The sequence below is a fragment of the Halictus rubicundus genome, chromosome 2 (genome assembly GCF_050948215.1).
Source record: "Halictus rubicundus isolate RS-2024b chromosome 2, iyHalRubi1_principal, whole genome shotgun sequence".
Lineage (NCBI taxonomy): Eukaryota > Metazoa > Arthropoda > Insecta > Hymenoptera > Halictidae > Halictus > Halictus rubicundus.
The window spans coordinates 4,250,314-4,271,173 of NC_135150.1; the positions used below are offsets into that span (position 1 = coordinate 4,250,314).

Below are 20,860 nucleotides of genomic sequence, written 5' to 3' on the forward strand. Positions count from 1 at the left end.
AACAAGACATTGAAAGCTGACATTTGATATATAGGTAGCCGTTAGCCCAAAGAAGTGCACGAATATGTTTTTATGCCGAAAATCCTTCACGATTAATTTCTAATCAAAGATTTGAGGCTTTCACGGCCCGGCATCATACAGTTTTGTCTGTTGAGGCTTTCGGGTGTAAGCCGTGTCCTGAAGGAAGAGATTTCCCAACGTTTCGCCAGCATTGCAGCTAGCTTCATCAGGGGGTCTGGAGACACACTGATACTAAAGTGTGTCGCTTTGCGTTCCACTTATATAGTGGTTTCACTCACTGTTACGGTTCGGTGAGCACCAATCAAAGTTGACTTTTTTAATTGGGCGGCCGAACAATTAAAAAACTGGGAAGAGTGTGTGCCATATTGGACTCAGGCTGTACCCTGTGTCCCTGTTGATGTTATTGGGATGTTTCTTCATTTCCAATGATTCCCGGTGTTTTCTGGGGAAGTAGCCTTTTGTTCTGGCTAGAACTTTGGTCTCATTGAAAAGGATGGTATGTCCCGTTGTTAATTGGTGTTCGGCTACGGCTGATTGAATGCAGCCCAATCTGGCGCACCGCTCATGTCCCTTGATACGAGTGCTACACTCCTCCCAGTTTCGCCGATGTAAACCTTGCCGCATGAACATGGTATTTTGTATACCCCTGGTGTAGATAGCTGCGGCTGCGGATCTTTGGGAGAGGTGAGTACTTCTCCTATTTTGGTTTGTGTGGTGAAAACGGTCTTGATGCTGTGTTTTCTGAGTATTCTGCTGATTCGGTCGGTAGTGCCCTGTATATATGGTAGGAAGGTGGTTATGGTTCGGTTGTCATCGATGTTTCGTGTAGTCTGTTTGTCGTTTTGTTTCAGGAGTCGGTCTATTGTGCGGTTAATTTTGTCTTTAGGGAAGCCGTTTTGGATTAGTGCGGTCCTGAGGTAATCAAGTTCTTGGGGAAGGTGTTGTGACTCACTGATGCTGATAGCTCTGTTGATAAGGGAATTTGCAACTGAATTCTTCTAAGCTGGGTGGTGGTGGGAGGATGCATGCATGTATCGGTTGGTATGTGTGGGTTTCCTATATACTCGATGTCCAAGGGACCCATCGATTTTTCTGGTGACCAGTACATCAAGGAAGGGTAGGGATTTGTCTTCATTTTCTATTTCCATAGTGAATTGGATGTTGGGATGTAGTGAGTTGATAAAATGTAGGAAGTCGTCGAGTGTATGCCTTCCATGACTCCACACCACGAAGGTATCATCTACATATCTGAACCATTGTGTTGGTTTCAGAGGTGCATTCTTAAGAATTCGATTCTCTAGATCTTCCATGTAGATGTCAGCGATGATAGGGGAGATGGGTGATCCCATTGCTGCTTCTTCTAATTTCTAAAATTAAATTAATTATTTCTCTGTCCTTTGTAACAGTTAAAAAATCTCGAAACACAGAAGACATGGAAGGCTGAAATTTGGTAACCAGGTAGCCATTAGCCCAAAGGGGTGCACCAATGTTTTTTGATTTCGGAAATCCATCAGGATCATGTGTTAAAATTAAATTAGTTATCACTGCTAGCACAGAGGACGGCAGAATCACAGACAATGTTTCGTGAATCTGCCGGAAGATTTTATTATATTTAACTTCAAACAATAACAGTCAACAACAAATTGATACAACTACAGTGTTCTCTCCCATAGTGTGAAAATCGCCTCCACCCATAGTGTGAAAATTTGATTCCCACTACTATGGGGTTCCCCCTTGGACGCTTGGTCGAGCTTCAATGTAACACGATCCGAGACAGAATATCGGTAAGGCAATACCAATGCAACTTTATTAAAGTTTCGAACGCAAAAAAGGAAACCGTGTGAAAAGAAAAAGACGCACAGAGTCGTAACAGGCGGCACAGATCAAAGGCCTCCGTATCGCTTGCAATGGTAACGCAAATACAAAACATTTTAATTTTTTATTCCTTTTTTCCAAAACATTTACTAACATATTTGTGAGATTTTTCTAATTAAAATGAGTTGAAACACGATTTGTCTTTCTATTCTAGGAAAAATTTAAAAATTATTCTATTATGGAAAAATTATATGACCTCTTTTAAATAAAAATAACGATGGCCTTGAAATTTCGAACATATGATTTCCAAAAAAAATTTCCATTTTGCCGTTATATTGACCTTATTGAACAGTGCAATTTTCTCCTGTGGCATTTTTTCGTATGTTACGAGCCAGGGCTGCGAGCAACGCGAGAGGGTTATTACCCCAGGAATATGGTTTCAATGTATTAGTTAGGTACGCGGACGCACCCAATGCGAAACTGGGGAGCCGCTAGGAGGATGAAACTTCGTGAACGCACCAAATGCGCAATTGGGAAGTCACTGAGAGAGCCGCGCAGGCGAACCCGGTGCGAAACCGGGGTGCTGCTAGGAGGTTGTGTAACAGCGCGGATGAACCCAATGCGAAGTCGGGGATTCGCTGGGAGTTGGATGACTCACAGACGCACCTGATGCGAAATCAGAGAGCTGTAGGATGCGGAAGAACCCAATACAAAATTGGGGAGCCGCTAGGATGGTATAGTTTTCGTGGACGCACCCAATGCGAAACTGGGGAGACACTAGGTTGGAGAAATCTGTGTTTGATTAAGGTTTGTCGCGGGAGAACCTGATGCGAAATCAGGGACCCGCTAGGATAGTTAGTAGACCTCGTAACCTATATGTAATGTAATTGATACAATCCGAGCGGTAAGATTGTATCGTGTGGGAACGTTCATTTACTGGATTAGGATATTCGGGAATAATTGAGGGTTTGTAGATTACGCGATTTACCAAACAAGACAAGTATATTCTGAATAGAAATTGTTACCTATGATGCACGGTTTTGACGCACTGGCAATGCGGGGTTAGAAAGCAATTAGTGAATGCTAAATAGAATATGTACCGAACGAACGGAATCTATAAGGTTACGATTTGATTCGAAAGGGACTTTAACCCGATCTCACTAGAATTGACTCTGATGCGTGTAACGCGACGTGACTCTAAAGTGACTGCACGATTACTGATTGACTACTGATCGAAGAGGATAAAAATAAAGCGGGTTTATATACCATTGAAAATGAAAAGGGTGCACTGTTTAAAATTTGATGTCACGTAGGGTCACACTCACATTTTTTTTGTCACTTCCAATGAAAACCAGGCCTCAGTTAGACTTTCGTTAAAAGGAGTTAATTTCCTATCAGAATCATAATTAACGGATGCCAGAAGGGACTGTTCTAAAGATTTTCATATAAAGAAGTCATACGGTATCTTCCCATTAACAAGAGGGGGCCTGTTGGAACACTTTTCATTCTCAGGAAAGAGATTAGAAAATTCTAGTGTGGAAGAAAACTTCTCCATACGTAACACGTATAACCACAAATGTTCTTTCCGACGGTTCGGGCACTTTTCGCGGCGCAGACTCCTTTGACGTAGAGTCTATAAGGAGGCGTAAATTCCTCAACCGATGTTTCCCGACAACGCTACTCGGTGCGACCTTATGATCCTTTCGGACGATAAGGATGATACTTATATTTCTACGAGTGAAGTTGCTGTTGCAGTGTGCAACACGGAACTATCACGGCTGGTCCGCGTGGTTGACCAGTTCCGGAGCCTAAAACTGATGTTGTTTATGCGGGAGTTGCAGTTAGACTGAATCTTACCCCAACTCCACTCCATGCATTCGGGGTGCGTTGGTGTGGAGTGGGGGTATTCAATTTCGGGGTGGCAACGTCACTGGATTTCGGCGGGCGAAATCACAGCTGTGGGCCCGATGTTCACCGGCCGGGGACCGTCGGATGGTCCCGCGATGCCACCTTTGTAAGTCCACGTTTTATGACAGTACGGTTAACTGTTGAGGGCGCGAGGAAAATTTTACTGGGCAATTAAGAAAGGTTTCGTGAAGGCGACTTTCTCAAAAACAGCCCTAGAGGGCCGTGTCATAAAACGTGTTGACCATCTTCACGCCAAATGTTGGGTCGTGCCGATTTTTCAGCAGCGAGTAAAACGATAAAGCTATTGTCAAAGGGATCGGTCCCTGGTCCCACCTTGAAATAGCGGTGCCGCGGATTTTCAAGGAGATCTCCCGTTAACTCGCGGCTGAACAACAAACAATAGATATATTTAAATACTTACATTAAAATGTAGCAAATTTTAATTGATTGTAGGACATATGTATTATCCTGTATAAGTAAAATAACATATTATCAGAGTTGTAGTTTTGTAATGAAGCGTTAAACATTTTTCGCCAACATAGCTTTCTGTACATCAAGATATTGCTGGCGGTAATCTTTTACAATTTGTAGTATCATCTGTTTTTCTTTCTCATTACGTGCTAAGATTTGATTAAAGTCCTGCAGTAACTTAACGGCTCTTTCTGCCGAATTGTTAAATACCGGTAAAGCCTTAATAATTTTGCAAAGTTATACGGGATGATCAATGTACCTCATTTTATCCAAACTTTTACTTTGCTAATGCAAATATCTCTTAAATATCTCATCACTGCCTAGTGGTCGCCAGCGACTGGTCGACAGCGTATAGCAGCTTTTAGTGGGGATGCCGATTGACTGGCAGTAGAAACAGAAAGAAAAAGCGAGCGCAGTAGGAGAGTTCTGTTTTATACCAGCGGAATACGAACGTGGAATGTCAAAAGAAACTCATGTGCGTCTGTGAATACACATTCTAGAAGAAGAGCCTTCCCGTTCCACATTTCATCTGAGACGGAATAAGTCAATAACAATACAGTTACAAAATAACATGATTTAATATAAATATTCCGTTTTCACGTAGATGTATCTAGTAATGTATATAAAGAATTTAAAACATGGGAAAATAAGTCTTGGTCTACTTCGTAATTTGACCCCTGCTGCGCATGAACTTGTAAACGAACCAATCTGATACTTCAGGATTTGCGAAGGTGATCCTTTTTTTCTTACATTTCCAGAATGTCCACAACTGCTTCCTCGGTTCCCTACATATTATAATTACTAGTTAACTTAAAAATATGACTTAGAAAAATACATTTAAAGTATAAAGTATTTAAAAATGCTGTGTCTAATATTTAATTAATTTTTTAAAGTCAAAGCTGCTTAACTTCTTATCAGTTAAACAGCCCTGGTCTAAATACATTCAAATTTTAAATTTAAGAAATTCTAAAATGTTGGAAGTATCTTACAAAACTAAACATCACTGGTACACTACTTGGTCCAAATGTCCAAAATCGCGTCTAGCGACTCCGTTGCATCGAGCATCCAAACAAATGACAATACTGACATGCAAAACGCCATGTGTGTTGCAGCACTTTCTTTCTCCATATAATAAGCAAACTCGGTTAAAATGGAATAGCGGCTCATGCCCAACGTTTCATTTAGCCGAATTAACTGCAAGATAATTTCAGTAATGCATTCAGTAAAATCATGCTTATATTGTATATATGTATAATGACACAAATATTTTTATTAATTCAAAAAGCAGAAATACTGGAAAAACACAGTCAAATAATAACGTAAGCGTTCTCAAAATATATTCAATGTTGTAGAGTTCTTGTTGATGTTTGAGTAATTTTTAATACCAGAAAACAAAGAGTTTGTAAAGTTTCAACCATCAGTTATTATATTGCGAGAGTAGGAATGGACTAGACACCAAGTAATAACATACAATAGTATACAGGGTGAGTCACCAAACGTTAGCACCTCAAATATCTTTGTTGTTTCTAAAGATACGTAAAATATGGTAAGGACAAGGTTGAATGGTACAATGGGGCTGACACGATGCAAAAAAAAAATTTTGTTTTTATGTCATTTTTTGGAGATATCAAGGTCACCTTGACTTTTTTAAATGGAACCACCCTTTTTTAAACACCTACAATGATAGTCCCTTTCATTAGGAATTCAGTGACTATAATTAGTCCAAGGTCATTCAAGGTCAAGGATAGAAAAAACGTATAAAACTAAAATATGGAAGCAGAATACGTTTATCACGGTTGAGACTTGTAGGAAATAGTAAACATACTATGGTCGTAGTTAAAGTAAACATACTAAGGTCCTTCAATGTTATTCAGCATTCTTATTTACTATCAGTATGTTTCCAAACGCGATTCCGCTATGTTATATTCGATGACTGAAAAGTGTGATATGATCACGATTTACTGTGAATGTAGAAAAAATGCAGTGCAGACCCGACTACTTTATGAAGAAAGGTACCCCGAGCGAAACACTCCTTCTAGACATACTTTCACTAATACGTACAGGTTGTTTCGAACCTGTAAGAAGATGTCCCTTTACAAAATCGCTACGATATGTGGTACCAACATGACGGTTGTCCTGCTCATTATGCACGAGTAGCAAGAGAAACGTTGGATTCTCGATATCCAAACCGATGGATTGTACGAGGCGGAACAGTTTCATGGCCAGCACGTTCGCCTGATTTAAATCCACTGGATTTCTTTTTACGGGGTCTTCTAAAAGAGACCGTGTACACGGATGCTCCAACAACAGTTGAAGATATGCGTCAGCGTATCATCACAGCATGTACGAATATCACGTCGGATACACTTATTAGAGTTCAACATTCCTTCAGAGCTCGTTTACTACAATGTATCGACGCAGACGGCCATCATTTCGAACATTTATAAAATACAGGTATACTGCTTCCATATTTTAGTTTTATACGTTTTTTCTGTCCTTGACCTTGAATGACCTTGGACTAATTATAGTCACTGAATTCCTAATGAAAGGGACTATCATTGTAGGTGTTTAAAAAAGGGTGGTTCCATTTAAAAAAGTCAAGGTAACCTTGATATCTCCAAAAAAATGACATAAAAACAACATTTTTTTTTTGCATCGTTTCAGCTCCATTGTACCATTCAACTTTTTCCTTACCATATTTTACGTATCTTTAGAAACAACAAAGATATTTGAGGTGCTAACGTTTGGTGATTCACCCTGTATATATGATCAGAGTTGTGCAGAATTACAATTGAATTACTCGAGGAGTTATAATTACAAAGTAATTGAATTACATTGTAATTCATGCATATTATAATTTATAATTCAGATCTTCATTCAACTAAATTACAATGTAATTCGTAATTGCAATTGGAGTACAATTATAAAATACATTGTAATTAAACTACATCATTTACGAATTACGATGCAATTAAATTAAAATTAAAAATTGAAGAATAATAAAGTTGTAACAGGTATACCTGAGGCCCGCGACTTCCCCCGCCTAACGCCGCGCCTACCGCCGCCCCACTCCCGAGCCCGCGGCCGAGCACAGCCTCCCGTCGCGGCCGCGAGGTGGCCACCGCGACAAAGCGGCTGCTCGCGAGTAAACATGAGCGGTACGAGAAACAAATAGGCCACCGCGACACCGTAACTGAGCCGGCAGTCGAGGCAACGCATCCGCCACTCCGCATAGAGTCAATCTCAGCAGAGTACCGCCACCGCCACATAAGGCCTCGACCGTAAATCCGACCGACTGCACACCGTTCCCGCCGAAACCACCGTTCCCGCCAAACACCACCGTTCTCGCATCCGAGCCTGCACCGTGCAAACGGGCAGGAATCCCTCCCCCGAAGGGCGCAAGCCCGCCCTACGGGAAACTAGTTCGAGCCGGCACCGTGCTAACGGGCCGGAATCCTTCCCCCGAGGGGCGCAAGCCTACGGGAACCAGTCCGAGCCCGCACCGTGCAAACGGGCGGGAATCCCTTCCCCGAGGGGCGCAAGCCTACCTACCAGGACCTCCCTGCTCACCGACACCCCGACTCCGAGGCGATACCGGACCGCCGCGATACCGCCGCATCGCGATACCGAACCGCCGCCGCACTACCAAACCGCCGCGATATCAGCTACCGCCGCAATACCGCCCCGTGGGCGACCGTTGTAAATAGAAGGAGACCGAGAATAAAGACCAGTATTTACCCAGAAAACCGACTACAATTCTTTCCTCCTCGAAGCGCTACCGACCCCTGGCAGCCGGCTAAGTCGGCATTACCTCCACCCCGACGGATACCCGTCACAAAGTAATAGGTAATAAGAGCTTGAAAAATCCATGTGAAGGTTTCAAACAGAAGGAATTTATTATTTATAAATTTATAATATCTGAACAGAAATAACTTCTGCGTTACAAATTTTTTAAATTTCAAACATAAATATAAAAGGGAAACATGTCTCTACTTTACTTAGGTTACGATATACAGGGTGGCCCACATAACTCTGAACAGCTCAATATCTCGAAAACTATGCCATCGATTTTAAAGTTCTTAGTCTTAAATTGCATGGAACTGAAAGGCCTTTCTGACTACATAAACGTGAAGTGGGGCCTCCCTTCCCCTTTAACGGGGGAGGGGAGGTACCTTTGTAATTTTAAATGGAACCCTCTATAAAATGTTACATATTTAGATTCTACCGGAAAAAACAAGTCAATTTTGTCTGAAACATTTTTTTGTCAGATACTTCCATGATGAGATATAACAGTTTGAAGTTTCGAGTTGTAGGTACTTGAAGCGCTCGGAAATAGCGTTATGGAATTATACGCGCTTGAGTCCTTTGCTTATTCGTGAAGAAATAAAATGTACTTTAAATTAAATGTTCAAAATGTCCACCACGGGCTTGTAAACATTTATTTACTCGAAACATCAAAGTTGTTCTAACATTTTTCAACATTTCGGGAGTCACTGAAGCGCAAGCGTCACGTATTCTTTGTTTCATATCCTCTTTTGTCGTCGGTGGTTCAAACATAACTTTGTCCTTTACATATCCCCATAAGAAAAAATCTAATGGTGTTAGATCGGGGGATCAAGGAGGCCATTGACGAGGTCCCCCACGACCTATCCATTTGTTCCCAAATTTTTCGTTCAAAAATTGCCTGGTGATGATTGCAAAATGTGGAGGAGCGCCGTCTTGTTGGAACCACATTTCTCTTCTAACGTGCAGTGGCACATCTTCCAAAAGCGCAGGCAAATGATTTTTTAAGAAATCACAATAACTTGCAGATGTTACAGTTTCTTGAAAAAAATAAGGTCCAATCACAAAATCTCCTATTAGGCCACACCAAACATTTAAAGACCATCGATGTTGAAAGGGAACACATCGCATCCAATTTGGGTTTTCCACGGCCCAATAATGCAGATTATGTCTATTTACATGCCCTGAATTCATAAAAGTGGCCTCATCGGAAAAAAGTATTTTGCACAAAAAGTCATTTTCCACAACAGCCTGCAGCCACTCATAAAATCTTACGCGGTGATCGTAATCTACTATCGAAAGCTCTTGTGATAAAACCATGTGATATGGATGATACTTTTGCCGTTTCAAAATTCGTTGAATTGATGAACGACTAATATGTGATGTTTGTGCAAGTGTACGTTGACTAATATGAGGATTTAATGTAATTGCAGCAAGAATACTGGCACTATTATTTTCATTAGTGACAGCTTTAGGTTTATTGCGAGTTTTTTTACACAATTCACCGTGCTCACGAAGCCGCTTTTCTAAATTATGAAATGTTGCATGACATTTTTTGATCCCATAACGTTCAAAAAACATGACTGCTGCACGCCGATAATTTTTTTGGCATTCACCTAACGTTAATAACATATTCACTTCTGTGTCAAAAGTAGCCATAATCACAATGTTACTGCTTGAATAACAGTTCTAAACTGAAAACGTTTTCATAGATAAGTGAGTCAAACTCAAGAATTGTAAATATTATTGTTTGTGTTTCTTCATGAATAAGCAAAGGACTCAAGCGCGTATAATTCCATAACGCTATTTCCGAGCGCTTCAAGTACCTACAACTCGAAACTTCAAACTGTTATATCTCATCATGGAAGTATCTGACAAAAAAATGTTTCAGACAAAATTGATTTGCTTTTCCTGTAGAATCTAAATATGTAACATTTTATAGGGGGTTCCATTTAAAATTACAAAGGTACCTCCCCTCCCCCGTTAAAGGGGAAGGGAGGCCACTTCACATTTATGTAGTCAGAAAGGCCCTTCAGTTCCATGCAATTTAAGACTCAGAACTTTAAAATCGATGGCATAGTTTTCGAGATATTGAGCTGTTCAGAGTTATGTGGGCCACCCTGTATATCGGAGCGGACGAGCTTTTGTTGCTAAGTCCAGAATGAATGCATTGTAATATGTAGCTTTTCCAATGAATAGTTCCAGTTCCTCCGGCGTACTTAGTTTGGGAGCGTCTCATATTGCCTCGATGTGTTTCTCAGATTTGTGTATGCCTCCTGCGTCGATTTAAGTCCTAAATATTCCAAGGCCAAGGCAGCCAACGTGCAATTCTCTCGGTTTAAGCGAATACCGTGCTGTCGGAGCTGTTACAACAGTTCTCCGAGTGTTCGGAATTCTGCACGAATTCCGGCAAGGAGATGGATGACGGTTCCCCCCAAACGCTACATGCGCTATTTAATTGAGACGGCCAGTTGGTACCTGTTGCGCTATCTATGAATGCGACACGATACAGTTTACCTGTTGCTAGTTAGCAGGATTAACGTGCTCACGTGTGATGTCGCGAGCCGTCATCCGCCCTCCCCACTCTCTATCTTCTCGCGACGAGGAAGATTTCCGCTCTGTCTATCGTCGTTTTTCGCCACGTGTTCACGCGCCATCTTTTCTTCCAGTCCGTTTTCGGCAAGTACAACGCCGCCGGAGAAATTGTGAATTATATAGTGAGTATGGACGTCCCGTAAGGAAAAAATTAAACTACTGTTCTGACTTAAATCTCAAGCGAGGACGTTATCTTTTCGGTTTACGGCTGCTCCTCCAACCTCACGTTTTTCCAAACCACGTTGTGTTTTCCGCTCCCGATCGGCATAGCACGGAGTGGACTGGAAACACTCCGGCCCCTTCTTTCTTCAATTACTAGGCAATTTACTAATTCGCAACACCGAACGTTTGGAGTAATTCCTCAAAAGAGTCTGCAAAAAAATTACGTACTCTTTTTATATTTCGAATTATCACTTCAATTAGTCACTACCAAATGGCCGGAATGTTCGCTGCACCGTATTGAGCCCGCGTTGGACGAACCAATCTATGCGTAGTTGTATTCAGTGTTAGTGCAGCGCTGAATTTTTCATCGACGGTTAAATGAGAATGAGTGTCTCTAATGTTAAGCTGGCAGAACACCTTTGATCTGATCCGCGATAATCCTAATCTGAGAAATGTCTGTTATCATCTGACATCAGTTTTGCATCTATTTCTTTGCTGTAAGTACCGAGCAACGCGTATGGGACTTCGCGGGCATGCGCGAACCTCGGTGTCGCTCTGGTTTTCATATGTATTTTGACTGATAGGCCCACCAGTTTCCCTGCTGTCAAACTAAATGTATCTTCGTACTTTGATAATGGTTGATTAAGTCGTTTTTTCTGATCCGTGTAATTTGTAAGTTGTAATTTTAGACAAAGACATTTCCGATGATGATTAAAAAAAATGTTCTTTTCTTTAATAATAACTGTGATATAAATTGTGTTGTGAAGGCAGTTTTCGTAGAACTCGTCCAAAGTGGCAAACTGTAATAGTCTGTATCTTTTAAACAATTCCGAAGATTACAAAATAATGGCTCAGTGATGGCTCAGTGCGCGGATAAAAAAAAGTATCCCACGAAAATAGCTGGTCTTTTTACGTACAATAAGATCCCATAATAAAAAATATAGGTTTCCATTTGAAAAAACAAAGTTGACGTTCAAATGACCTTAAAAACACCACCCAACTAAAAAACTGATATTGCCCTCCTCTTCCCTCCACCCCGAAATCCTTGGACACGTGTTTTACACTTTTTTAATATATTTCATACTTTTCGAGATATTCGGCTGGAAAGTTTTCAACACCCTGTATCCGAGATGTACTGTCATTCCCACTTAGAATAACTCTATAAGCTTGTGCGATAAGTTTATTCTTTGTGAGTTGTAATCATCTGTACATTGCGTTTTGTGGTATTTATACGTTTCGCGTTGCGACAACTATTAGCAAACTGATACATTGACAGATTTCTGCCGTCGAATGAGGGGACTGTGTCTACTGCATCACGTGTAGTGAAGGGGGTATATTATTCGTAATAATTAGATTTAATTATTGAATTTTAGTAGAGATATCAGAAATATCTCCCCGTTCGTTCGACATTGCGAAAATACAGAATTTGTAAGCTCAAGTCTCCGTAAAAAAGAAACAAATTTTCTCGGTTTCGGATGTACTTCGTACAGTACGCTGCAGCAGCGCTGGCTAAGTGTCTAAATCTCTTCTTATACATCGAGGTTGCCTTCGATAATACGTTCCTCCATGTTATTGAGAAGGCCCTAGACCAATTAAAAACCGGGAAATCTCTGATTGGATGGAGTAACGGCATGATGACGGAATTGAACGGGTCCGTAATGTATGCCCGGGCTGGTTGAAGAAAGATTCTTAGATTAGGAGAAATATCCACTTCTACTAGCGAGGAGAATATAGGCTGTACTCACGCTCGTCCAGAACGAACGCACCATGATCCGGAGACTGGGGATGGAGATATCCGTCGGCAAGACAGAGACAATGTGGCTGCATGCCCTGCCACGGTGACGGCAGCTACTGCCGCTCCGGATCTGTGTGGTGCATTCCATAGCGTGGCCCCTGTGTAGTACCAGCAATTAGCGGCCAGCCGGCATAACCTTGCGCACGCGAATCGTGCGCAACGGCGGCTGGCCCTGCGGACCATACGGGGTTGTATGGGTGGTAAAGTGGATTTCTACCGCCACGATGTTACCCCAAATGACGTATGCCTTCATAGTCTGGTGAACTTCCATAAGGAAGACCACCTACAGGAAAATCGCGGCAAGGGCATACCGACTAGCATTGTTGGAAATAAGAGACGCTTTTCACATCACGCCTACCCTAGCGTTGGGTGTGCTATTTGATCTCGCATCTTCACACATAATAGTGGAAGGCTTGCCGAAGTGCACTGCCTTAAGACTTCGTTTGGAAGACAGATGGAAAAAGACGGGCTGTGGTTACACAACCCCACTGCAAGGACACGAATAAGCTAAGTTGGATCCTATCGCGTGGTGGGGACAGATATGATCCGCACTACAGTTTCAACGTAGCACACAAAACACGCTTCCCGAGTAGGTGTGACTGGGAGGAAAATGCGAGGAGCTTTTCTCTACGCAGAGTCTTGTTTGGTTCAAGGACGGGTCTAAGAACAGGAACGATGTTGGAGCAGGAGTATGCGGCGTCATGCCTAGGGCGAACGTGCCTTATGCACAGAGGCACCACACATCGGTTCTTCGCTTGCCAAAGAGTATGTTTCATGATTTTTCATAAAATAATTGTACAGGGTGTCCTTAACCCTCTTAGTGCCAGCGGGCCGATCTATCGGCCCGCGGTCCTTATGCGGAAACTGCCACGGGCCGGTGCGTGGCGGGCCTCGCTTATTTATCAAATCGGCCCGTGGCATTCTTCGCATGTACTCCGTAAAATGCCTGGCACTAAAAGAGTTAAACAAGTGAGTACAGCAGGATATCTCGGAAGGTCTTGTAGTTATTAAAAAAGTATTCGTACAAAAGTTGTTTTGTAGGGCGGGCTACATCATGTGATAATAATTGTTTTCTTGTGGGTGGAGGAGTGGAGCAAATCTGAAGGTCAATCTACTTTTCTTAAATGGAATTCTATATTTTTTTTTCCAAAAAGTAACAGCAGACACCGAGACAAATCCAAAAAGGTGCTATATTATATTATTCTGATTTTGGTAAAGCTAAATTGTTAGCTTATATTTACATCCTGCATCGGCCGACGGTCAACAGCCAGCAGCCGCTGCTGGAGGCATTTGTTTTCCGCGAAAACATAAACGGAGCGTCCTCGGTCCGTCGTTTGTTTATACTTTTCACACGCAACATACAAAAGCGGAGAAGACGCCCAATTTAACAGTTCCGTTTAGTTCTTTTACTGTACTACTTTAGTTCTTTTCTTTTAGTGTGATTGTTTTTTTTTTCATCTTTTTAGTGTGTTGTGTGCCTGTTTAATAAATTCAAATGTCTGTAACTGTTAAACAGAGAGTAGAATTAGTTCTTCTACGGGTTGTTGGATACCTATCATACAGACAAGTCAGTAGTGAACTGCATAAACGGCATCCGGATGTACCAAAGCTGTCAGTGTCAGTTATTCGAAAAATTGTTGAGTTATTTAAGAACACTGGAAACGTTGAACAAGTGAAGCATCGACGTTCTTTACGGATTGAAGACGACGAAATTAATGTTCTGGCCGCTTTCAACATGTGCCCTCGAACATCCATTCGTTGCGTATCAGCCAATTGTGGCCTCTCAAAAACGAGTGTTCATAAAATTCTTAAAAAGCATAATTTGAAAGCATACAAGCCAACAGATGTGCAACAAAATTTTTCCTCGCGATATTGGATCTCGAATAGAATTTTTATTATGCAAATGGATATGGATTTTCATTATCGAATAGACGTTTCATTCGAAAATTGACGATAACGGATGAATGCATTTTTTATACGAACAGTGAAATTTGCGATCAGAATTGTAGGATGTGGTCAGAAGATAATCCGCATTGGATTCAACAATGCAACAATCAATATCGGAAATCTGTCATGGTGTAGTACGGTATCCATAACTGCAAAATAATTGGATCCTACTTTTTTCAAGACAATGTAAATGCAGCTTTAGTGGGCTACTTAAAACAAGTAGTCTTTCAGACACCTGTTGGAAACGTAAATGATTTACGAACAAGAATTACAATCGCATGCAGATCACTATCGGAGCAAATACTAAAAAGTGTTGAGAAACAATTTTTAAAAAGATTACAAATGTGTATTTTCAATTATGGTGGACATGTAGAAGGATGAAATATTATTTAACTAGTAAGTGACATTTATAATCGATAACTTATGGCATCGACAATAATCCTCAATCTCTGTTTATAATATCATAATTGCAGTAACTTGATACGGACGCAGCCGACGGCGCTCAGCAGCGGCTGCTCGCTGATGACCGTTGACCGATGCAGGATGTAAACATAAGCTAGAATTTACCTTTATCAAAATCAGAATAATATCATATAGCACTTTTTTGTATTTGTCTCGGTGTCTGCTATTACTTTTTGAAAAAAAAAATAGCATTCCATTTTAAAAAAGTAGATTGACCTCCAGATTTCCTCCACTACTCCACTCACAAGAAAACAATTATTACCATATGATGTAGCCCGTCCTATCAAACAAATTCTATACGAACACTTTTTTAACCCTTTCGGTACGAGCGCCGGATATATCCGGCATCCATGTGGCAGCCTCTATGTACGAGCGCATTTTCGGAGCGGCGCGGCGCTTCGTACAGCAGGAGTGTCACGGTGGACAGAGCGCTCGTACCGAAAGGGTTTATAACTACAGGTCCTTCCGAGATATCCTGTTGTACTCACTTAAACAGGAAACCCTGTATAAAAAATATCTGGACAAAAAGTAGTTCCTTACATGATGAAAAATTAGTTCCCATGTACGTACTTTAAATGATCGAAAATTAGTTCCTTACCTGATCAAAATTACCTTATTATTCTATAGCTTATAAACAATTAAATCATTCTTACTTTCAATTTTTTAAAACTTTTCCTTAAAGTTCAAACATAAAATTTGTTAGTAGCAAAAAAGTTTGTAGTTCACGATTTCTTACTTCAAAACCCAATAATAAGAGTACGAGTACAACAGAGCTGCGATATTAGCGAAGACAGCGACACTTTTGATGATCGTGCACTTGGCAATCGATCATCTAAAGGGTCGCAGTCTTCGCTAGCGTCGCAGCTCCGTTGGACTCCTACCCTTAAGCGGAGAGCCCTCTAAAATGATAAAAATATAGTGCCTTAACGGGACATAGACGTACAAGCAATTGGAATAGTAACTATTCAGACTGTACTGTAAAATATACATTACTGCGACCTTCTTCCTGAAAAAGGACACCTAAAATAGGCTCATAGTTATAATAAATTTTATAGACAGAAGTCTACTTTAGGTGTTTTCTTTCGTAAAATTATTTATCATTACATTCAACACTATAATTAATCTCACTAATTTCCCAAATATGCACTCTTTAAAGTGAAGTAAATTTTAATAAATAAATCGATCGTTTTTTCTACAGACTTACCCATTTACTTGATTCTTGTGTTAAACAATAAATAACATGCATGAACGGAACCCAAACAGCACGTGTCGCCAGATTTGTAGTCAAGACAGCCACCAACATCTATCCAAATATAAAAGTGGAAATACAACTGTTATGGCCACAGACCAAAAATAATAGTCATTTTAGACATTCATCCAAAAATATCATTAACAAAATAATAATTTTGCAGAAATTTTTCAAAAAACGAAGCAATTAAAAAATTTTAAAACTTAACGTTTATGGTTACCATTATGAATGACTCAAATTTTTCTGATCATTAGTAACTGTAATCGATAACGAAATTCATTTTTGGTTACGTATATTTATTATTGACAACAATAATTGTTTTCGGCTACGAGTAACCATTATCGCTGATGAGAATTACTTTTTTGGTCGCCGTTAACCATTATAGATGACAAATTTCATTTTGGTGACGAGGGAACTCATATCGATGGCGGGACTTTCATTTTGATTATTTTCAATCATTTTATTGGTTTAATAATATTATTAATAAATGGTATTTACGTACAATGTAAAATAAATTATAGAAGAGCGGGCCTACTTTAGAGACGAACAGCGGTGTATTGAAGTGGAAGAAAGTACGTATTGCAACATTTAGCAAAACTTGCCGCAATTTTCCACGCAGTTCCTGCTACACAGGTTATTGTAGAAAGAGCCTTTTGAACTCATAAAATGATACTGATTGACTGGCGGTGCAATTTATCACCACATAATTTATATAAATTATTATTTGTAGAACTTAATTTTGATTGTACACGTTAGATAATAATATACATAATTATCACTGATTGCTTTCATATCGCTTTCATTTAAAAACATATAAATTCTATAATTCATTTTACATCATGCGTAGATACTGCAATGTAACGGATGCGGATGGGTGTGCCGGATCCGCCGGTTGTCCGGCGAGACCTCAAGGCAACTTAGTAGTAGTAGATACTAATAAGGCAATCCTAAGGCCCTAAGGCAACTTAGTAGTAGTAGATACTAGTAGTAATGCGGGTTACAAAAACAGGGTAACCAAACTCTGACAGAGCCCCAGACACAAGCAAAAAATACATATGTACAATTCTGTGCCTAGGTACAATTAACTCAAGAAAACAGTATTATACCGTTTGAAGTTATAAAGTTTAGAATAAAGCTAAAATTCGAAAATCCGCAAGAAATTTATTCTAGATCGATGGATTAAAATAAAATGAATTCAACATCAATAATCTGACACAGGCCCAGCGTACAAAACAAAATCAAGTCAGTTTAGATTAAGGTTAAATAGGTTAAAATTTTATCTGGTCTAGAGCTATAAGAGTAAAAACAGGTCTAGGACTCAGGCTAAAAACCGTATAACGTACTTCAAATTCAAGAATAGAAATTACAAGATTTTTTAGTAAACTCATATCGGTGAACCCTAGAATCTAACTTGTTAGAACCTAGAGATGTGCAGTCTCCTGATTTAGATCCTCATAAAAGGTTGTACACTAAAGCTTTAATCCTTTGGTTCCGAACTCTTTCAGCTTTAATCCTTATTGTTCACGATCCACTCTTATATTAAGGTCTTCGTAGATTCGCGATAAGGTAGAGTGACCACATTACCGACAAAAATAGGCGAAAAATGGTTTTACGTGCCTCAACTTTTCGTCCTTATATGAGAATATTTTTCGCTGGGAAAGGGCTCATTCGAAAGGAGAAGGTTCAATCTAGCGCGCGCTGGTCGTGAACTGACGAGATTATGCAGATATTTGGTAATATAAGCGATAGGAGTAGGCCAAAAATTAACGATGTGCATGCCGTGGGATCCAAGCATTTTTATGCCATTGAGCATAAGCTACAAATTGGGCTATATTTTGTCTTGATTCTCTGCGAAATAAAGCCAAAAACTTGAAGCACATTTCTGGCTTCAGAATTCATAATGTCGATAATACAGAGCAAAAAATGTGACAGGTTTAGTCACAGACTTAAGACCCATCGGATCAAGACCAAGACGGATCTTAAGTATGTTTCTGAAGGCTGTGAATGGAAATTATACAGCAGTTACCGACCTGCTGACACTGCAAAAGTCACGTGACTCTCCCGGGCCCTTAAGTCGCGGCTATCTCCGCTGTCACGTCCGGTGGTTCGACCGTCAATGAATAAAACCTCAGATAAAGAATTATTATGAACTACTGTGGAAACCCAATGATGTCACGCGAGGAGAAGAAACAAATAGGATTAAGATACGCGTTAAAAATTCTATGAAGTTAGATAGCGCGCAAAACGATTCCAACTTATCTTCCTGCAAGACACGCAGCGAAGATCTGTTACACCCTGAGAACAAACAGAAAGGATGTCCAATTACACCAAGTTGCAAGAAGGGACGCTGACTTCATGGTAAGAGTGACGACACATTAGCTAGAAAATATGAAGAAGATTAGAAGATTAAAAGATGCAAGGTAGAGACTCCTGAGTCAGCATCTTTGTGAAACAAAGAACTGTCCATCTTATAAAAGGGAACCAACCCCACAAAGTCAATTCATTCCGTTATAAAGTTTTGCTCAGCTCGGTTCAGTTCAGTTTAGCTCATTCGTACGTGTGAAACGAGGCCTGTCCCTTGCACTCTGATCTAATCAGCCGCGCATTCGTACCTATGCTCTGTCCAACGAGACCGAGGCAGTGAAGGACCCAGCGTGCGTCCTTTGGTAACTGTCTTGTAAGGGTAACTTCAACTCTGTCGCACGTTTTCACGGTTCGACCGTCCCCGTGTCAAGACGTGCCTATGTTTACGGTGCGACTCTAGAGCGTTCGGTTACGTGTACACGAGTAACTTCAGTGTAGTGAATTCTGTGTTCTTTCGTTAAAATAGTGGTTTTTCTTCGGTGTTTTTTTTCCATATTGCCAGAGGGTGCACTATGCACCCTCCACCATCTCCAATGACTTCTGACTACAGGAGTCAGTTGGAACCTTTAAACTCAAGAAATAGAATTCTACAGAAATCCTCGTCTCAAGTTACCAATTATGCAGCTGCTGTGCAAAACTCAGTCTACCCTACAAGAGAACAAGCCATCATCATCGATGCCTTGGAAGGAGTGCCCATCAAGGTGTATGTTAACGAGATCTTAAAACTGATTAACCCATCTGACATCAAAATCTATGTCTAAAATATCCATGAACAGAATCTGCATGTTTTTGGCTAGCACTGAAATAACCAATAAACTCACAGAAGCAAAACATGTAATTGTCATCGGCAACAAAGAGCTTCAAATCCGCCCACTAATATCGAAATTCAAGAGGATAATATTATCAAATGTTTGCCCTATTATTCCTGACAACGTCCTGGAAGATATCTTCGCAAAGATGAACATAAGAATGGGTTCAAAAATTACCACCCTGCGCGCGGGTTTTACTGAACCCGGTCTTGCTCATATTACGAGTTTCCGGCGTCAAATTTTCGTCCACCCTGAAGATGTTAGCAAATTACCAGAGTCGCTAAGGATTGATTTCGACAACACAACCTTCTGGATATATCTGTCCTCAGACGCCGTCAAGTGCTTCATCTGTAAACAGTCGGGCCATCTGGCCAAAAACTGTTCAGAAGACACAACAAACATTGAATATACTGGCAATACTGGCATAACAGACATCCCTCCCCCTGCACTCAAAGGTGAGATTCCTTCGGACAAAAACATTGTCCCACCTGCTATGGATGATAACAACGTTTCTAACACGATATTCATACCTCCTTCCAATAATCCAAAAAGGCCTCTCTCCACATCTGATTCAAGCAATACGTATATCGCACAAAAAACCTCCAACAAATCCAGCGACCTGTATTATTCTTCCGACAATATATCTGATTCCAGTATGAAACTGAATAAAGGTGACAAGGATATTACACATAAAAAAAAAGAAAATAAAGCAGGAGCCAATAGACATCGATTACCATCTATCTGAAATAAGAAATCACCTAGATAAAAACAAAGACCGGAAATGCCTTAACTACATACAACTCAAAAATTTCATCGACAAAACAACAGGATGTGCCAACATCGAAGCAATCTGCCAAGAATTTGATCATGATATGGGAAAAATAGCACACACGCTCCGGTCCACCTATCCTCTCCTGAAGGAGAGAGTCATGAAAAGTAGATTCAGCCGTCTCTTAAAAAAACTCTCCCTCATTGAAGCCGGTGCGTCTGATGACAACCTAGAAGAAGGAACATCCGACGAAAACATAGAAGATCACTCAAACATTTCCCCTATTATAGGGCCTAATAAAAATGTCTGAATCAATTCTACAATGGAACATTAACGGTTTCCACCCTCAAAGGGAACAGTTAGTTTTACTAAAAAATAACCTAAAGCCTAGAGTCATCTGTATTCAAGAAACCAACTTTAAGGGTAAAAACTGTGCTACAATCAAAGGGTACCTAACTTTCTACAAAAATCGCTCAAATGCTATACACGCCAGTGGGGGTGTAGCTACATTTATAAAAAATAATATTGCTAATCAGACAATCCCTCTCAATACGAATTTCGAGGTTATAGCAAACTCAGTATTGTTCTCTTTCGGGTACGTTACTATATGTAACAGTTACATTCCACCCAGCCACGCCTTCACACTATCCGAAATCCAACATTTCTTAAACCAACTGCCAAAACCCTTCTTACTAGTGGGGGATTTTAAT

At 40.5% G+C, this 20,860-nt stretch overlaps 2 protein-coding genes across 2 annotated transcripts in view; both read right to left on the minus strand.

Moving 5' to 3' along the window:
* Window positions 1-363: 363 nt before the first annotated feature.
* On the minus strand, window positions 364-1,992 carry LOC143362208 (uncharacterized). Its single transcript, XM_076802173.1, has 4 exons — window positions 1,882-1,992; window positions 1,713-1,772; window positions 1,477-1,611; window positions 364-1,388 (listed from the first exon to the last, which is right to left on the minus strand). The coding sequence occupies exons 1-4, from the start codon at window positions 1,990-1,992 to the stop codon at window positions 1,020-1,022; spliced, it is 675 nt and encodes a 224-aa protein (XP_076658288.1). The 3' UTR covers window positions 364-1,019.
* A 2,877-nt stretch (window positions 1,993-4,869) lies between these two features.
* Window positions 4,870-20,860, minus strand: part of LOC143364097 (uncharacterized) — a 53,704-nt gene continuing 37,713 nt past the window's right edge. Inside the window, exons 3-5 of the mRNA XM_076804603.1 lie at window positions 16,164-16,262; window positions 5,205-5,409; window positions 4,870-5,000 (exon numbers count right to left, since the gene is read on the minus strand). Coding sequence (XP_076660718.1) covers window positions 5,227-5,409; window positions 16,164-16,262 — 282 coding nt within the window. The 3' untranslated portion in view covers window positions 4,870-5,000; window positions 5,205-5,226. The remainder of the gene's footprint in view (window positions 5,001-5,204; window positions 5,410-16,163; window positions 16,263-20,860) is intronic.

Bases quoted from the DNA above. Each gene is read 5' to 3' on its own strand.
- LOC143362208 (XM_076802173.1), bottom strand. From the start codon at position 1,992: ATGTTAGTAAATGTTTTGGAAAAAAGGAATAAAAAATTAAAATGTTTT. The intron at 1,773-1,881 runs GTGCGTCTTTTT...GTTACATTGAAG, and splicing joins GTGCCGCCTGTTACGACTCT to CTCGACCAAGCGTCCAAGGG. The intron at 1,612-1,712 runs GTGGAGGCGATT...ATCTTCCGGCAG, and splicing joins ATCAAATTTTCACACTATGG to ATTCACGAAACATTGTCTGT.